Raw genomic sequence first — 19,510 nt, 5'->3', positions numbered from 1 at the left:
ACAGGTTCTCACTAGATAAACCCAGCTGGCCTGACCTCAGTCTGGACACCAGGCTGGCCTCGAACTCACGGAGATTTGCTTGCCTCTGCCTCCCAAATGCTGAGATTAAAGTTGTGTGCCTAGATGTAAGATTTTTAAATCTGGTTTTTTTTTTCTCCCTTCCCCAGAGGTTTGAAAGACAGAGAACCTTTTAAGACTTTTTCTCTATATTTATGTATTGACATAACCCAGACTGGCCTCAAACTCTCTGTGTTGCAGAGAAAGGCCTTAAATTCCTGATCTTCCTGCCCTACCTTTCAAGTGCTAGAATTACAGACATACATCACTATACTTTGGCTTTAAAATAATTTTTTTGAGACAAGATCTACTATGTAGCTCTGGCCATCCTGAAATTTGCTATGTAGATCAGTTGTCCTGGAACTCACTTTGTAGACCAGGCTGGCCTCGACAGTGATTCTCCTGCCTCTGTCTCTAGAGGGCTGGGATTAAAGGCAGACTCCACTCAACCCAGTTGGCTTAATTTTTTTTGTATATATTTTGCTTACCTTTAAAATATTTTATTGTAAACTGAGCAGTGGTGACGCATGCCTAGGGCTATATAGAGAAACCCTGTCTCCAAAAAAAAAAAAAAAAAAAAAAAAAAAGGAAAGGAAAGGAAAAGAAAAGAAAAGAAAAGAAAAGAAAAGAAAAGAAAAGAAAGAAACAGTGACAAAGCAGTCTCTGTGCCCATTTTTGGACTTAGGTGGCTAAAGTGATGCTAGGCTCCTCCCCTCCCCCAGCCACACCGCTCCTTGTACCTTCCATGGTGAGGGTGGGGATCACCCTCTGGCCCCTGAGTATCCTTTCTAAATTAATTTTTACTGTACTTATTGACTTACGGGAGTGGGTACACTTGTGCCACAGCACACATTTGGGGATCAGAGAAGAACTTGCAGGAACTGGCTCTCTCTCTCTCTCTACCATGTGGGTCCCCAGAGATGGAACTTAGATCACGAAGGCTTAGCAGCCTCTTTGCTGGCTGAGCCATCTCATCCAGCCTGGCTGTGTGTGTAGGCTTGTGAGAGCAGATCTTGGTAGATGTGTAGACCCATCCTAGGGCTCCTGAGTCGTGAGGCTGAGAGGAGTCCTGAGGGTGGCTTCGTCTCTCCATGCAGTGGGTCAGCAATTTGCCTCAGGGAACTCCTGTCTCAGCCCAAGGCAGAGATGGGGTTGCAAGGCCTGAACTCAGCGGGACCAGGATGTAGCCCAGGAGTTTCTCTGTTTAACAATCCTTTTCTATTAGCTGACCCTGTCCTGGTTTAGCCCCCTGCCATGTTTGACAACTGAGCTGGCTGTCTAATGTTCTGCTCTTGGCTTGGATACCTACCCGGGCAGGCAGCCCTGAAGCTTTCTTTGGAGCACATTTCCAGAACTTCCTTTGCTTGTGTGGAGCCCAGCACTCACCATCGCTGGTTCCTCCTCAGCATCATGTGGCCACTGCCACAGGGGGTTCTTCATAGATTCAAAAGTGATCCAGGCATGGTGGCACACACATGTGACCCCATGACTTAGAAGGTAGAGGCAGGAGGATCGGGTGTCCAAGGTTGTCCTCAGCTACACGGTGTGCTCGAGGCCAGATTGGAATATTTGAGACCTTTTCTCAGTACTACTGCTAATGATGATGGTGATGGTGATGATGGTGGTGATGGTGATGATGATGATGATGATGGTGATGATGATGATGGTGGTGATGATGATGGTGATGATGATGGTGGTGATGATGGTGATGATGGTGGTGATGGTGGTGATGATGATAAATAGTGGTCAAGGCTGAGGAGACAACTCAGTCAGTAAAGTGTTTTCTGTGCAAGCATGAGGATTTGAGTTCAATCCTTCAGAACCCATGTTTTAAAAAGCTGGTGTGGTAGCATTTGTGCCTGAAATCTCAGTGTTGGGGGAATGGAGACAGGAGGATGCCTAAGACTTCCTGGCCAACCAAATTTAGCACCATCAGTGGTCTCCAGGCCAATGAGAGATCCTGCCTCACAAAACCAAGTGGAAAGAAACTGAGAAAGGCATTAATCTCTGACCTCCATGAGCGTGTACAGGCATACCTGTCTATACACGTGTACTCTTGCACATGTACCCACATACGGAAAACAAGCAGAAGTAGATAGAACCCGTTAGTGTGAACAGGAGTTCTGACTCAGGGTGCGCCCCCCCAAAGTCCCCAGTGGCCACAACAGTGTGACATGGCTTCAGTAATCTTCCCCCACCAAGGTCCCTGGGGATGTCACAGCGTCTTGACCAAGGGGTCCAGTGATTCCTCTTCATGGGGGTACCAGCTATAGCCACTGTGTGAGCCCGCATGTGCCAGAGCCTCACAATCCGCTTTGAGCACTGGAATGTTCCCCACTTCCAGGTGAGGGTGATGAAGCAGAGGGGAATGTGTTGATCTAACCAGGAACCTAGGGTCCAGCCCCGGCTAATACTCTGCCCTCCATGTCTAGAGGTGTGGGGGCGGGGTGGGGGTTCTGCTACTGGCCAAAGTCAGGTGGATGGTATCCTGTCCACCCTGGGACACGACACGGGGGGAGGAGTGAAGCTCAGGTGCAGGGCAAGGATGGCTTCCCACGCCACCTGCAGAGCAGGTCCACCATCTGCTCTCCCCTCCAGCTACCCAGTGGCAGTACAGCCCTGAGAAGGACCCCTTCCTCTGGAAGCGCATGCTGCTGGATGTTAGTGGGGAAAGAGGTGTAGAATGACGCCTGAGCCGGGGTCATATTCCTCCAACTCCATAAAGAGAAACTCCAAGACCCTGCAGAGCTGGTGCGGCGAGCACTGCTCTGCTTCCAAGATGGCACCTGTTCCGCTGTTCTCCATAGCAGCCTCTGCTGCTTCCCACACCTTTACAAGATGCCAGTCTGCCGGCCACCGATGCACACAGCTCTCTCGGTGTAAACCCTTCCCAGAGACCTTACCTCAATCCTAAGGCAGTGCGGAGGCAGTCTCTGCTGCGAGCTGGAGCCAGAGGCAGTCTCTGCAGTGAGCTGGGGCTGGAGGCAGTCTCTACAGGGAGCTGGGGCTGGAGGCAGTCTTTGCAGTGAGCTGCGACTGTGCCTACCACAGTGGGAGCTCACTAACACCTGTCAGGAAGTGTGGCTGTGACTTCTGCACTTGGCACTTGAGGCTCCTGACAGCCAGTGTGGCGAGGGATATGGGATGAAAGCAAATGGAGCCGCTACCGTCAGTCAGTGCCCAGAGCCGGAGGCAGGGTCCTGCCAGCACCCTGTGCACCTGGGCAATCCAGTGACCTCTCCTAGCTCTCAGTTTCTCCAGCCACAGGATGGAAAACGAGCAAACCTCCTGTAGCTGAGTAAATTCTAGGTCTCTTAGGGAGGAGGCAGGAGCCAAGCCACTGTGTCCCCAAAAGAGAGCCCGAGGCCCAGGGAAGGAAGGGACTGCCCTGACTCACCGGGTGACATGACTGGGTGGCTTCTTTGGAGCCGCATAGACAGCCAGGTCTATGAGCCTCAGACTCAAGTCAGGCCGTAGGACCTGATGACTATTGGTTCTGTTATACAATCTGTTCTCCACCCCAGGCTCAGGCCAATGACCTACACAGGGGTTAATAAACGACACAAAGGGCAATAGAACCCAGTCCTCAGCCCAACTCTCTCGACACATGCCAGGTCCACACTAACCAGACTCCCCCCATTGTTTACGCTGTGTTTTCTATTGTTCGGTAATAACAGGGAAGAAGCCTGACCGTGCATGGCCGTCTGGCCCCGCAAATGAGGAACACTGTAGAATAATGCAGAGCGGTCAGGAGCACTTGCTTTGGGCCTGAGAACCTGAGTTCAGATCCCGAGCATTCACAGAAATGCTGGGTGAGAATGACAGTCAGAGGCAGGGGGTCCCCAAAGCAAACTGGCTAGCCAGACAAGTTGTATCATCCCGTGAGCTTCTGGCTTCAGTTGAGAGACACTGCCTCATGAATAAGGTGGCACGTAACCAAGGAAGATTCCTGGTGTCTATCTTGGGTCCGTGTGTGTGCACATGTGTGTTCTGACACACAAAGAAACACACACACACAACCTTGTTTTGGAGTCTGGGAGAACTGAATTCAAATCTTGATTTCCTTGGCATGCGATGCCTCTCTGTTCATTCCACAAGTTGTTTTGAAACTCACCTAAGCTACTATAAGCAAAAGAAGCAATGTGAACCCAGTACACCCTTCCACTCTACATGCCAAGCCGTGGCATGGGGTGGGTACCTAGCCTACGGGAGATCTACGACCAGGAATGGCCACACGACTTGGGGGGACCCCATGAAAAATAAAAACACAGATCCGTATTCAGCAGGTACTAAAAGTTTCAGAGTTCCTGTGCCAGAGCAAGTGCCCAACATAGTGTGTGCCCTTCCTAGAGCAGGGCCCTGTGACACCGCACAGGTCACACCCTAGGGAGCTGGCACCACCTCAGAGACAGCCAGGGAGAGCTCAGACCCAGCCCAGGTGGAGAAGCTGAGGCCCTTTCCTAGCAGCTAAAGGCCTTACACTGGGGCCAACCCTGTTCCCTGTGCTTTCCTGCGGCCGAGAGGGTGACCGCCGGCCCCTGCCACTGTCGGTGGTCATGGAGGAGGCATAAAAGCCTGACTGTTCTCCACCTCGGAACGCCTGTTTTTATCTCACGCCATGCATACAGTACATAGCTGCTTTCTTTCCGCAGAGGGCTGCACTTTTTTTTTTCTTTTCCAAGGGCGACGCTGGAAAGCCATGTGGCTTTTATTGCTGGCAGGAATGTCGGCAGCGTTCCTCCCCACCACATAAATGGAGCCGTCATCTTCAGCCTTGTAAGGCCAAGGCTGCTCCCCTTCAAGCCATCAGTCTCTGAGATTAATTAAAGTTTCACAAGGACTGACAGGCATTAAGACCTTTTTAGAGAGGTGGAAAATCCCTAATAGGACCCTGTGGCCTGGGTATTGCTGGGTGGGCTTCAGGGACAAGGGGGCCTACAACTGACAGAAGATCGGGGACCCAGCCAGCAGGAGGTGGCATCAGGAGGTGCCAGGCGTTACCCTAGTCTAAGCTGTGATCTTAACACAGCCCCTTCCCTCCCTAGGTCTTGCTTCTGCCATTTGACAAAGTCAGGGTATTGAACTTGATGTCTTAGCGTTGGGGACTGCAGACCCTCAGACCCTGAATTTTCTATGACCCCCCCTTGCCTGCTGGAGTAAACAACTTGTTTGCCTGTGCTTGCAGCTGAGTTCCTGATGGCAGGGGAGGGGTTTCTGGTGGGCTTGCAGCTGAAGTGAGCTAGGGCTAGGCCATTAGTCAAGGGGAGCCCTATATAAGCTGCAATGGAATGCGATAAAATGGGCATTCTTGTTTCAAGGATGACCCGTGTCTCTGTCTGTGTGTTTCAATCTCCAGCCCTTTGCCTGACTCACCAACTGTCCCGTGGTACAGTCGTTACGCTACATCTTTAGGGGCTTCATTTTGACACTCGTATTCTGAAGCCAACCCAGGACACCTCTGCCAGGATTCTAATTCTGTCCCTTGGCTGTCACTTCTCCAAACTGATTCTTCCCCATGAGACAAGCAGAGTGGTCAGGAACATGGGCTCTGGGGTCAGGCTGCCTGGATGGAATCCCAGTTCTGTGGTTTCCCAGCTGTGTAGCCTTGTGTAAGTTTCTTAACCTCTCTGTGCTTCTGATTTTTTTCACTTGTAAAATGGACATGAAGACAACGGCCCCCAAAAATGCTCTAAGGAGGCATAAGTGAGCAGGAAGTGTAGAGGTGACTGCCACTTATAGGGGAGGAGCTCTTCCTGTCCCTGCCTACTGCAGGATTCGCCCCATGCTGAGCCGTGTGGAGAAGATAGGCAGAGATGGGGGGGGGAGAGAACGACAGATTTTTTTTTTGGTCAGAATCCCCTTGGGCTCCAGGTGCAAAGTGGGGGTCCCTGCTGTGGCGCTGGTGGGGAGTCAGGGCGACTGTTGATCTGGTGCAGAGGAAGAGCATTCTTCTGGAAGCTCAAGTCATCCTGGAAACCCAGAGAATGAAACCTCTGCCCTGCAGGGGCACCGGGAGGCTGAGCGAGGGAGTAAGCGAGCATGCGCAACAGAGGGTCTGAGAACCTGGGCTCTCAGCTGCTTAAGAGCGCTAACAGGCTAGACCAACTCCCTCCAGATAAGGAGGCTACAGTGGGCTTCCTCCCCACCCCGGAAACCCAATGACCTCCCTCAGGGTTGCTCTGCAGCCAGATAGGACAGATAGGAGGGAGGAAGTCCCCATCCTATAAAAGGCAAACGTGTTCTGGGAGTGCGGGGAGGGGGGGGGGATGGCTCATAGGTTCTGGTCACGGACAAAACCTGTCTGGTGTCCCTGGGGTTGGAGAGTCAGCCGGAACCAAGGACTACTTAGGAAGCGCACTCTCCTCGTTCAGATGGGAACCTGAAGCCAAAGGGAATTGGACCAGCTCTGGTCCTCCCGTTTTCCTCTGGGTGCTGGGGTCGCATCCTCCCTCCCTCCAATTGAAGGCAGCCTAACTTTGCTTTGCACTCTGAAGCACTGCTCTCCCCTTCGGTCTGCAGTCTGCACTCAGCCCTGGATGTACCTGCCTGGTTCTCCAGTCTGGCCTCAGCCAAGGAAGGACTGGTTTTCCAGCCTGGTTCCATTTGAAAACCAGACTCCCCAGAGCTAGGAATGGTGTCCCTCGCTCCCCTGCCCCCTCTAAGTCTGACGAGCCCTTCTGCAATTGAAAAACACACCCGTCCTCCCACCCACCCATTCTGGATCCTTCCCTCAAGTCACCCAGGAGAGGTGACTGCAGAGTTGAAACCTCTGAGGTAGGGGTCCCCCCCTTTCAGGAATTTAGCTGTATTACTGTGTTCCGTCACAGGTGCTGATCGGTTCAGTGTGTGCGCACAGCCAGGGTACACGACATCTTTTGTATTTCGATCTTTTATATCGTGTATCTGAAAAAACGGGATGCAGAACTCCCTTTACCTTCTGGCTTTTTCTTTCTCAGCTCCTCCCTCCCAGCGGGAACCGCTTAGCCTCCTCCCAATCAAACGGTGTCCAGTGTCCAAGAGAAGTGAAGTTCCTTGTGAGACAGGAAAGTCCCCTGAGATTTCCAGGGACTAGGCAGGAGGCAGGATCCACATTGGGTCCCTCGCACGTGGGTGCCAGGACCAGAATGGAGAAATTCAGTTTCTAAAGGGAACAGACACCTCCGGGGGGTGGGCCGGGTGGGGGCTATGGTGTTGGTGGTGATGTTCACTTGCTGTTTACGTCAGGGCTGCTTGTGGAAGGGAGATAGTGAGTGTCTGGGAGCTTGGAAGGCAAGAAAGCCCTTGAAGGGTTGCCTCCAGGGCTAGCCCTGTCTCAAGGCATGCACCAGACAGTCTTTAGGTCCCAGGTAGCCCTCCGGCCAGCCTAGGAGGAAAAGGGGTCAAGTTGGCCATGGCCTTAGCCTGGGCTCTGAGTCCTGGCAAGCTGTGGGTGTGTCACCGTTGAGGGTGCAGCGTTTGCCAAAGACAGACGGCATGACAGAGCATCCCTCTGTGCTAGGCCCTGTCAAACACTTTACACATTATTACCAGCGCAGCTGTTATCCCTTGTACAGATGAAAGGAAGCCTCAAGGATATTTGATGCGGGGTTCTTAGACCAGAGTGATGAAGGAAAACAGACTTAGTAATAAACCAGAGCATAGCTCAGAAACAAGTTCTCCAAAGTCGACCCTCCCCAGGCTCCAGACTCCCAAGGAATCAGACCTTACTCCGTCCTTCTGGAGACAGGGGCAGTACCGCACTGCCAAGAAGCCACTAGAACCCTCTCTTAAGTGGGGGTCCCTCTCAGGAGATGGGCTGCTGTAGCTGACCTGGGCTGGTCCAATTTACCCAGCAACACACAGGCAGATGAGAGGGGAGCTCCGACCTCGGGCTTCCTGGCCCTGTAGAGGACACACCGAGGTGCTCTTTAATGGGGCATTTGAGAGACAGCAGGATAGTGTCTTTCAGTAGGACAGAAAAGGAGACAGATCATATGGGGGAAGAGAGGGTGTGATGGATGAGTCCTAGTTGGTGGCAGGGGCTCTCCCCGTCTGAAAACTGACAAGACCCAGATAGGTCTAGGTTTGTCAGTACAGAACAGCAGAAGGAAGCTGTGTGGGCACCAGACGGATCTAAGGATGAAAGTCTGAGCCTTCTGTCCTAGCCTCAGAATGGGCCTTGGAACAGAAGTAGAAACGGTGGGTCTGTCGGAGAGAGTTCTGCCGGTCGCAGGCCCTTCGGTGTCCGAAACTCCGGATGAGGGCACCTATCCATTAGAGCCAGGGCGAGCCCAAGAACTAACACCACACTTTTCGTTGTCCAAAACGTGGCCGCAGATACAGTGAGGCAAACAAGCACTCTGTCAGAAAGCTGTTCTTTCACGGCTCCCGGGAAAACCTAGGCACTGCAGCTGGCTCACATCTGTGCGCTGAGTCTGGCGGGCCACACGCTGCAGCCAGCAAGGCGCCAGCGCCAACTAGTGGGAGGTTCCGAACACTGCTTCAGCCGGAACGTTTCTGTGCCCGAGAAGTCGGGCTGCGTACAGTTCCCCAATCCTTCGTTCTGGTGCCCACAGGGGGCAGGTGCCTTCCAAGGATTGTAGCTGAGTGCGGATTTGGGGTCAGACACAGGGTTACACCAGAACTTCATTCTCTGGAAACCCATTTGTTAACTCGCTGTAGGGACAAAAAGAGAAATCCTGCGGAGGGGCTAATAAACGGGGCAGATGCAAACTGGAAACGACTGGAAACGACTGAAGAAATCGAATTTACACACCACTGAGGCTCACATGTCATGGTCTTGGCCCGCAGTCATTCGAGGGCAAAGTAGGTGGCTCGTCGTGGGTATGATCCCTACCTGGTGGCAAGCAGTGGCCCCTTTCCAGGGGAGGCCCCTGAGGGCACACGTACCATAGCCAGGCTCCCAGGATTTCCTCTGGTCCTGAGATCATTGCGCAAGGACTTCGGTCTAGTGATGGGCGACTCAGAGTCACTAGTTCACTAAAATGCCCAGCAATGGACCCTCACTATCCCTCGCTTCCTCGATAGCCTGGGGCGCTGGCTTGAGGCCCAGAGAGCAGTACAGGACAATTCGGGTGTTCCTCGGATTAGGGGACAGAGCTCGTCCCCACTGTCGTGCACCCAGGGCCTGATTTCGTTTTTAATAAAATGGAGTGTGATAAGCTGGGCTCCAGGATGAAGTCTTGATGCTGCTGCCTTTGGATCCTAGGTAGCGTCGCTCTTGGGGCTTGGAATTGGTCGTTAGAGACACGTCCACCGGTGCTGGCAACGAAAATGCAGTCGAATTTCCAAAGAACCGAGAGAAACACAGGCGTTCGTTCCGCAGTCCCAGGAGTGCACCTGGGGAGGGGGCGGCACCCAGTGACTGTGGGCTTCACCAGGCTCTCCTCTCCTCTGTAGCCCTATAGTTGTGCCTCTGTGCACCCATGCCAGGCCTAGGAGCCGGGAGAAGGAAGCTTTGCTGGCATTGCGTACCCCAGGAATGGCTGGGCCACCAGGCATGAGTAACAGTTCAGACCCTGGGTCCAGTTTCCTACAGAGCCCCTGACAGTACTGTATAACACAGCGCACAGGGGCCAAGAAGACGATGGCTCTGCCCTAGGAAGACCCCTTTCCACCCACAGGGAGAAATCAGTCCGGCCCCTCTCCAAGTCACTGACAGCTTTCTTCCTGCCACAGACCCGTGTCCCTTTCCACGACACGGAAATGTGCATGCATAAGGGGGGGTGACACCAAAAAGCACACATGATGCAGGCCCTGCTGTATTTTTCAAAGAGCCACGGGCCGCCACGACGGAGAGGCCTATGAGATCCTGAAACTAGTTTTGATTGGACAGGAGCAGGGTGGTCGACCCCAACCCACTGTTGATCCGTGTGGGAACCCCCATTCTGTTTGCCTCGAAGGTTGACACAGAGGCTACAGAGGGCCAAGGCCGCGCGGAGCTGGGGAACGTGGAATTTAGCGTGGGGTGGAAGCTCTAGGATCAAAATCGTTGTGGGGTAGAGGGAGAGAGGAACCAGCCTTGGGTGTCACCGCAGCGACCAGCTGAGGGTGCAGGTTCCGGGCTGCGGTGGCCAGAGCTGGAGCAGCCAGGCTGCGACCCGAGGGAGGGGGGGGCCGAGAAGCAGCCAGAACGCTGGAAACCGATTTCTGCCCAGGTTGCAGCGACTGCTCCCGACTCCAGGGGACCGCAGCTCCCGCGCGGCTGCAGGGACGCGGGTGTCTAGATTTTTCGGGGCGGGGCCTGGCCCCTGCTAGGCTCGCGCGGGCCCCAGACGCCCGATCCTGCCGGGCGAACCCCGAGCCTGGGGGCTGCGATTGGCTGCGCCCCGCGTCGGTCGCGCGGCCCCGCCCCATGGCCCGGGGTACTAACCCGCGCGGGCGGCCGCGGCGCCGCCACTTGATTCTCTAGGATCCGGGTTGGGGCCGCGGCCGCCGAGTCCGTGGGGCGGCCGCGCGCGAGGGATGCGGGACTAGCGGGCGCGCGGCCGACCGTCGGGGCGTCCCCCCTCCGGCGCCGCCCCCCCGCGCTGGCCGGGCCCCGAGCCGCCGCCTTCCCGCCTCCTGCTTTCCGCGGCTGCGGCCGCCCGCGCCCTGACGGCTGCGGTATGCGTATTCCCGTAGACCCGAGCACCAGCCGCCGCTTCACTCCCCCCTCCACGGCCTTCCCCTGCGGCGGCGGCAAGATGGGCGAGAACAGCGGCGCGCTGAGCGCGCAGGCTGCCGCGGGCCCCGGTGGCCGCACCCGGCCCGAGGTGCGCTCGATGGTGGACGTGCTGGCCGACCACGCGGGAGAGCTTGTGCGCACCGACAGCCCCAACTTCCTCTGCTCCGTTCTGCCTTCGCATTGGCGCTGCAACAAGACTCTGCCTGTCGCCTTCAAGGTGAGTGCGGGGGGGCCCAGACCGGGAGGACATGGAGGAACCTGGGCGCCCCCATTGTGGGAACCCAGGTTGGAGAGGGCATGGGGAGCGTTGGGCTGGGAGGACATAAAGGGAGATGACAGCTGGCAGGCGCCCCTGCTGCAGGGCTCCAGATCCGGAAATATTCTGCTGGACCCCAGACGATCTCGCTATAAGAGCCCAGAACCCAGAGGACGTGGGGAGGAAAGGGGAGCACCCAGACAGTAGGACGCAGGAATGCCTGGTCACCCACGCTGCAGGAACCCAGGCTTGGAAGGACGTGGAGGGAACCTGGGTGTCCCTCTGCAATAGCCCGGGTCCAGAAATATATGGTGTGCCGGGAAGTCAGGGACGATACAGGAGGGCGGCCAGGAGAACTGGGCGGGGGGAGTCCTCCCGCCGCTCCTGCTGCAGGAACCAGTTACCGTTACCGGGGACCCCGCGTAGAGATCGGTGCAGCGCGGCCTCACAGCCACAGAACGCGGGGACTTGGGGAGCTCCCTCTTGGATGCACCGACAGCTTGGAGGGGCCAAACCTCTCCACCTGGCCTTGGCAGGGCCCTGCGTAGTATGGCGACGTGGAAATGAGATGATTGGAGCTTCCAGATTCCTCCGGCACAGTCTAACCCGTAACCGGGAAGAGAATCAGCAGAGCTGGGCGAGGACCCGGGAGGTGTGGGGTGCAGAGGGCGAAAAGGGCCTGGCCTACCCCGCGGCGCCGCGCCTCCTGCGCTGCCGCAGAAACACTTCCTTCCCACACTCTCCACCTCGGTCCGCTGCAATTTTGCACGGGGCGACCATAGGCCGATCCTGGAGCGCGGGTCCCTAAAGGGCTGCCTCCCGCAGAAGTCTGCATCCCGAATGACAGGCTTGGGACTCCATTCTGGTAGCCCTGAGTCGTTCAGAGAGGTTTTTTCCCCCATCTATGCCAGGGATAGGCAAGTGTTTCATTTTCTTCTCTTTCTTTCTTTCTTTCTTTCTTTCTTTCTTTCTTTCTTAATTTCTCTTTCTTTCTTTTTATTTTTTTTTTAAAGGGGGCAGCCAGATGAAACGAAAACGCCTTGGTTTTCCCCTAAACCTCTCACAGCTGCCGCGAGAAAGGGCAGGGCAGGAAGGGCCAGCGGCTTGGGGAGGTAGTGGTGCCCGAGGAGGCTGGAATCGCCGGCTGCTGGCAGCTGAGGCCCTCCTTGCTCCCATTAAGACTTCAAATTGGAGAGAGAGAGAGAGAGAGAGAGAGAGAGAGAGAGAGAGAGAGAGAGAGAGAGAGAGAGAGAGAGAGAACTATAGAGATCTCTTTGAGGTCTCCCGGGTGACATCTTAAAATACCAGTGGGGGAAATCTCCCGAGGGGGAGGGGGAGGGGGGGAGGAGGCCCGTGTGACTGTAATCGTCAGATCGGAGGTTTTACTGTCACTTGGAGCTTAAAAGGAATCTTTGAAATTAAAAGAAGACAGGATGTTGACAGGAAATCTGGCCTTTTTAATCAGACCCCAAACATTTTCTCCTTGAAATCTTTACCATCTGGATCCCCAGCCCCTGCACACGGCAGCCACGTTTAAATGGCTGTGACTCTGTTTAAAGTCTGGTTCAAAAGGCATCTGCCTCTTGGTGTGCCTTGGGTGGGGAGGAGGGGCAGCTCCACCCACCCATCCAGCAATTCCCAGCAGGTACCCGGGCAGCTATCAAAACGGGGGTTTTCTGGATCAGCTTGCAAAACAGCAGTTTTGCAAGCATTTTGCATTTTCTCTACATAACGAATCCAGACTCCGCTGAGGCTATTTAACTGGGCCTTGGTCACATGGCCGGGCCAAATTTCATACGGAAAGCAAGGAGTACCCCCGTTGTTATCATTGCTGATTCTTTTGCTAGGAGCTCTAGTCTTTAGCGCCCCGCCCTTAGCAGTGACCTTGCTGACTGACAGCTCTAGCTTAGACTAAATTTAATAATAATAATAATAATAATAGGGATGGTTTCTTGGGGCTCACTTAGATAGGGAGGGTAGAAAGTTCATCCGTATTGGAGAAGGATCTACACCGTTTGGCCTGTTCTAACGGCAGCCTCCGAGAAAGCTTCCGTGAGCCCCGGACCTGGGGGAGCTGCTGGGTGCACTCCTCCTCTTGGCCTTTCTCAGCTGTCCTCTTTCCTGCCGATTTCCTCAGGTGGTGGCACTGGGGGACGTGCCTGATGGGACGGTGGTGACAGTGATGGCGGGCAATGATGAGAATTACTCCGCTGAGCTACGCAATGCTTCCGCTGTCATGAAGAACCAAGTGGCCAGGTTCAACGACCTTCGCTTCGTGGGCCGGAGCGGGCGAGGTGAGCTGGAGGGACCCTGGGATGACAAAGGTGGGGACTGGAATTGAGGGAGGCGGCTGGGTCTCAGCAAGAGCCCCGGACGGAGGATGGAGATCTGCAAGCCTAGTGCAGTCAGGTTAGCGCTTCTCCGTTTCACTGCCTTTTATGTGGCTATGTCTATGGTCTCTTACTAGTAGTTTTCTCCCAGGTCCCAGGGTTTAGCAACTCCTAAAAGCCTCTAGTGCTGCTGCCTTATCCCATTAGCATCCCTGATCTCACAAAAGATGCTGGAAGAAGGTCCTATGAGCACAAGTTCAAACAGGGTGTGGGTGTCTTTTGGTTGGGGCCTAGGCACCCCAGTCACTCGCCCCAGGGGCAAGAGTCCCCGTGGTCTCTGGACAGCTCTGGGATTCCTCAAGGAGAATTCAGATTGGAACGGTGAATGTTGGAAAGAGAAGTTTGGAGGCTACCATTCCAGCTCCGGGATCACGCTGGTGGCTGCCCTGTCAGTCTGACCCACCCCGGTAGTGGCAAGAAGGCAGGACCAGACGCCACAGTGGCTGCCGCCAGGGGCTGTTGAGTGGGAGGCGCTGGGACCCGAAACCCGTCATCATGTAACTCTGGGGTGGAGGAGCCCTTCTAGTTCCCATACCCTGAGGATAGGAGGATCTGCGGCTTTAAGTCTGCTGAGAAGTGGCTGAGCCTTGAAGTGGCTAGGCAGTCACCTTCCTCTGAAGCTCTGCGAGCCCTCCAGGGTTAGGAAGTGAGCTGGCTCCTGGCTGCCAAGGCTGGGGCAAAATGGTACTTTTCAACACCAATAAACAAGACCTTCTCAAGGTTGGCGTTCCCTGGGAGCCGGCAGCCTGCTCCCACTGGGCATCTGGGCACCATTTTGCCCGCTGCAGCCGTGCCTTATATACATACAAATGTCAAACATATTTTTTGACTTTTCAGCATTAATTAAAACCAGAGCGTTATTTGCATGTAATAACTGTTTACTTGTTACTTTTTATGAAACTGAAATAGTTTACATTCTTTCGAACATTTCCTGTTCCTGTTGGCTCCCTTCCCCATGCACAGATTTCTTTCAAACGTAGCCCTTAACTGGCTGCAGGTTGATGGATGGAAAATGTTTGCTTTTATGAATTAAGCTCTCCTTGCTGCTCCTAATTAGTCCCCAAGCCCCTTTTGTCATCCCCAGTCCCTGAACCCTTTGCAACTTAATCGGAGCCCTGTCCCTGCCCGAGTGTACCGTCTCTGGTACAAAACCCAGGTGAGGGGCACATTAGAGCGCCTGTCAATAGACAAGTTGGTAGAAAGCAAGCAAAGCATTCTGGGAGCCCCACAAGGCACTAAGCACTCTGGGCTCCCCTCTGCCGTCACTCTGCTCCCTCTCCGGGGAAGTGACAGGAAAATTAAAGGGTGATGCTTCTCTGATGTACGGTGGCCTCTCTACCTACTAAGACATATTTTTGCCTCATTTTGAGACAGTCTCGTGGCACTATAGGCCGCCCTGGAACCTGTTTACAGGGTCCAGATTAACGGCAGGTTTTCAGCACCGCCTCAGCCTCCTGAGTGCTAGGATCGCAGGGGTGTGCTGCCACACCTAGCCCACGGAAGATTTCTTAGTGAATCGTGCCACCCACAGACCCCGAAGGCCCCTCGGGGAGAGAGATGTTTCTAGGGTGCCACTGACTTGCATGATCAGGGACCTTTTGAGGGTGGGTCTGGGATAGAAGCTCAACGTCTCCTTGCCAGCCTCAGTGGTTCCGGGAAGGGAGGAGGAAGCCCCATAGACATCCCAATGCCAGTGGAACTCTGGACCGAGTGCTCTTGGCTCCTGCTCTTCCAGCCTGAGTTTCAAACCAGCTAAGGACTTCCTGGATAGCATTAGGGAATTGACTTAACCTCTCTGTGCCTCCGTTTCTTTATCTGTGAAATGGGTGGGTGATAATGGCACACTTTAATGAGATATAGGGTGGATGAAGGAGTTATCGCGTCCCGAGAGTTGGGTACACGGTAGAGATTTTGTTCTTTAGATGGTTGGCACTGGGAGAGCCTTTGAGGTCCCTTTGAGCACTGCCACACTCTCTGATTCTCTGATTGCAGTGTGGTTTGGCCGGGGGTGGGGGAAACCCAGAAGGTGCGCACTGTTGAGTGGGAGAGATGGAGGCGCTGATGTGAGGAAGGGCTGTGTGGAGGTCCAGGGTGCAGGTGGCCACGCCTCTGTCATGCCTGTCCCAACAACTGGGAAATTCCCTCTTGAGAACATTCCTCTGACACGGAGAACCTGGGCCACTTTGGGTCAGGAGAGACAACCCAAGAGTTTTCCCTCATCCTTTGATGGCTGCCAGAACTAAGAATCTCAGATAAAAATTTCTGTGCATTTTGGTGTTTTTTTTTTAAATTCCTGATTTTGTCTGAATCCCAGAAAGGTCACTTTCTGTAAAAGCCAGGCTTGCACTAGCACACTGCATGCCTCGGCCTCCTGGCCCTCTCACCACGCTGCAGGTGTGAACCAAAGGGCGGTGAGCAAGCCAGACAGCCCCCCTCCCCCTGCCCTAAATGCTGTGTAATCTGCTCTTTAGCTTCCTCCAGGGGCCGTTCAGTCCAGGGACAGCCTCTGTCGCTCCACAACTGAGAGGAAAAGAAAATAAAAATCATTCGCGCGGCAGATATAGATTTGAATATGTAAATTCCCCGTGAGACCACGCCCCTTAAACATGGGCAGGGCGTCCTTCAAAGAAGCCCCTGACATGGGGTGACAGGACTCAAAGTGTGACCGTGGCCTAGCTGTCGGTCTGTGCCAGGACTTACAGAAGATGGGAAAATTCTCTGAGCAGTGTTTTGTTTGGTTTTGCTTTTGCAGGGGAGGGGGGATTGATTGTTTTGTATTTGCTAGGTATCAAAGCCTGACTCTAACTCAATGCTAGCTCAGTGATCTTACACTGACCCCCATCCATGGTCCCCAGCTAAAAACAAAACTAGACCCCATCCTCTGAAAAATTCAGTAGTTATTAAAAGAATCCCCGAATTTGCCTAAATTAAGGTAAAACTGACGTAGGTTCATGGCTCAGGGAGTATTTTTTTTTTTTTTTTTTTTTTTTCCTTCCTAGGAAAAATTAATTCTTTGTGGCCCTCTACAGTACTGGGCTTGTGTGTGCTCACACACACACACACACACACACACACACACACACACTCACCAGTCCACATGTGCATGAACTCTAGCGTGCAGGCGCCCACCTCTAGGACTGGTGCCCTATTAGTCCATCGCCATGGCCAGTTCCCAGCTTGTCTTCTAGGAGGCAAAGTAACCACTGGCCTAGGGACCCGTCATTGACTGGCTAAGAAGCAGCCTGGGTATGAGGAGCCCTAGGTGCCGGCTGATGGGATCAGTAGACAAGGTCAGGTGTCTCGCGGAAGCTGAGAGGCTGCAGAGCTGAGGCGCGGTCCCCAGAGTCCAGGCAGCTCCTGTGGGCGGGGCTTGTCCCACTCTAGCTTCCCGGCCCACTTGCCGTGGCTGATTGTGAGGGCTGCAGAAAGCGACGTGTGTTTCCTGCACCCTGAACAGCCCAGCCTTCTGCTCTCCAGCTAGGGCCAGCTCTCCAGTTCCTGGACTGCAACTCCTGGGCTTGTGGCCTGGCCCCATTGCATGGTTACTGGGCTCCTGTACCGCCACCCACCTCCTCCGTCTTCCTCTCAGCTTCCTGTTCCGAAAGAGAGATGCTCACACCGCGCACCACCAGGGGGAGAATTGGGTACTGGGGGCAGCTGGCCCCACCCACCCATGCTTCTCGAGGTTTCTCAGGCTCCTAGACCCCAACCCCTATGTCCTGATTCCCTTTCCTCTCTGTGGGTAGCTGAGAAGGCAAGGAACTAACTGTTGAGGTCTGTTGGTGACCTCAGGGGTGGCATGTGGTTTGCTCCCTGGGGGCAGGATGGGAGGGGAGTGGTGGGTGTTTGCGGGGGCTGGGGGGGGGAGGAGGAGCAACTGCAGCAGATTCTGGGTCCTGCCTGGATACTGTGTGAGCTGACCAAGCATGGCCCCTCTGTGAGCCGCAGTCTTTGCATCGGGGAAACTGCTGCATTTAAAGCGGCGGTGGGGAAGAGACAGAAATCTTTAATAAATAAATAAATAAATAAAAATTTAAAAAAAACGAAAAAAAATAAAATAGTTAATGCGTTCTCTACCACACAGCTGGTGGCGTGCTGGGGACTGGGGGCAATAGTGGAACACTTCTGGCTCCCGTGAATTTAGCACTATGGAGAGGGAAAGGCGGTCAGCTCGAAGATGGATTCCGAAGGGAACTTTGCAAGGATTTCAGGGCAGGAGGTGCATGGGGCTGCAGAGGGGAATGGCTGCTGGGGAGGGGGTTTGTGGTGTGTTGCCACTCTGTGGAACAGATTTCATAGTGAGTTCTAGGCACGGGTCTGATGATGACCATAATACTGACTTTATGATGAGCGTGGGGGTTGGGGGGGTGTTTGGAAAAATCTGTAAGGACTGTCGCGTGATCTCTGAATGTCTGTGTAGCTTGTTGGTAGCAAGGTCAAGGTACCGCTCATTAAACTTGTGTGGCTTGTGGCTTGCACTCTGGCTTGAGAGAGGCTCTTCCAGTTAGGGGTTGGGGACAATACTATTGCAAATTTTCCTATCCCAGATCCCTGGCCCGATCTATGCTAAGAAGGGTCAACCACAGAGGCCAAACTGAAAATGTCCACTTTGTTTGTTTGGGGTTTGGGGCCCTGGGGATGGAACTCAGGGCCTGAAGCATTCTAGACAAACCTTCTACCACCGAGTCACACCCCATGGCCTTTGAAATGTCATCTTTAAATAAAGTGGCCAGGGAAAGCCCTCGTTGAGAAGGTGACTCTCCAATACAGATTTAATCCTCTGAGTCAGGAGTCCTGGCAGCTAGGGCTCCGGGTATCAGCCCACCCCACCTTCACTGTGACCCCAGAAGCAATGAGGTCAAAGAGCCAGACCTGCTTCCCCTTAGTGCCCCCTTGATTGGGAGGAGGAGTGTAGGAGAGAAATGGCTGAGAGAGGAGTGTTCCCAAGGCAAGTGGAAAAGAATCTGTGGCCACCTGCCCTGTGTTTCCCTAGACTGCAGTTTCTCTTTCCTCCAGAAATGAAGCAAATGGGCTCTGGTCTGAGGGTGAGAGCCAAGCTGGCTTTCCTAATCAAATGTCCAAGGATGGATCCATCCTGACCTCTGCTACCCGCCTGGAGACCCTCTTCAGTGAGGGAGCTATTTCCCAGGGTGCTCCAACTGCATTCTCCCGAATCCCAGAAGCCCTTGGGTTCCGAGGCTCAGCTGGCCCGCCTGCCTGCCTTAGCTGTGCTCAGGCGTCTCCTGTTTCCGGGGCTAGAATTTTCCCTTGAGCAAAGAGAACATTAAGATGGCTTCTGCCCTCTTGCACAGCAGGGCTGTGGAAACTAACCCACTCCTTAGGGCACCATTAGCGAGACCTGTCTCCAGCAGGCTGCTGGGAGCCACTGGGGGGCCACTCCAAAGAAGCACAAATGCCTGGACTTGGGCTGCCCACGGGGAGTTCCCAAGCTTCTAACTTGGGTTGACAGTTAGATCCAGAGAAGCAAAGCAGGTCAAGGGGAAGTCGGGCTTGGGTATCTGTGGAGTTCCTCCCTTCACCCCAGTCTCATCTTAAACCGTAACGGTGCTGGCCTAGACCTTGGCGAGACATGCAAGGCACAAAGCTTTGTACACAGCTCAGCATACAAAGTGACAGAATGACTAAGTTGCTTTAAAAAAAAAGGCTTGTCCTTTGACATCCCCTCACCTTAGACCTTGCGGTGGGCCAGAGAGAGCCTTCGCTGCAGAATACCTTGCAAATACACCTTCATCTGTTCCCTGCCTGGGAAGACGTGTCTAACACCGAGAAAGAGAAGGCAGGGTGAGAAAGGGCTGAATTTAGAAATCGGAGTGTGGTGGCCATCACCCAGACAGCCCAGAGCTATGGACAAGCGTCAGATGTAGAGACTGTCAAAGGTCCTCAAGCCCCAATGGGAAAGTCTCAAGACTAGGAGGCGGTGATGTGTGCCAGATTCTGGTGATGGATAGTGGCCAGACACAAAGTTTCAGTCTCAGTAATAAAGGAAAGAAAGGCAAACAAAATCAAGAGCAATTAGAGATCTTCCTCACGATAGACACGAGCCAGTGGCACTCGGGTGACTTATGGCCTCACATTGCTCATGATGAGGTATGTGTCCCCAGAGAGCCAAGATTGGTCCTC

At 54.1% G+C, this 19,510-nt stretch overlaps 1 protein-coding gene across 1 annotated transcript in view; it reads left to right on the top strand.

Annotated features, from left to right (window-relative positions):
* Runx3 (RUNX family transcription factor 3) overlaps positions 1–19,510 on the top strand; it is a 57,451-nt gene that overhangs the window by 22,550 nt on the left and 15,391 nt on the right. Inside the window, exons 2-3 of the mRNA XM_050153908.1 lie at positions 10,681–10,940; positions 13,117–13,273. Coding sequence (XP_050009865.1) covers positions 10,681–10,940; positions 13,117–13,273 — 417 coding nt within the window. The remainder of the gene's footprint in view (positions 1–10,680; positions 10,941–13,116; positions 13,274–19,510) is intronic.

Source organism: Alexandromys fortis, unplaced genomic scaffold (assembly GCF_014885135.2).
Source record: "Alexandromys fortis isolate MF-2015 unplaced genomic scaffold, M_Fortis_MF-2015_v1.1 scaffold_26, whole genome shotgun sequence".
NCBI lineage: Eukaryota > Metazoa > Chordata > Mammalia > Rodentia > Cricetidae > Alexandromys > Alexandromys fortis.
The sequence above is the reverse complement of the archived record's forward strand: the minus strand, read 5'-3'. Positions and strand labels throughout refer to the sequence as shown.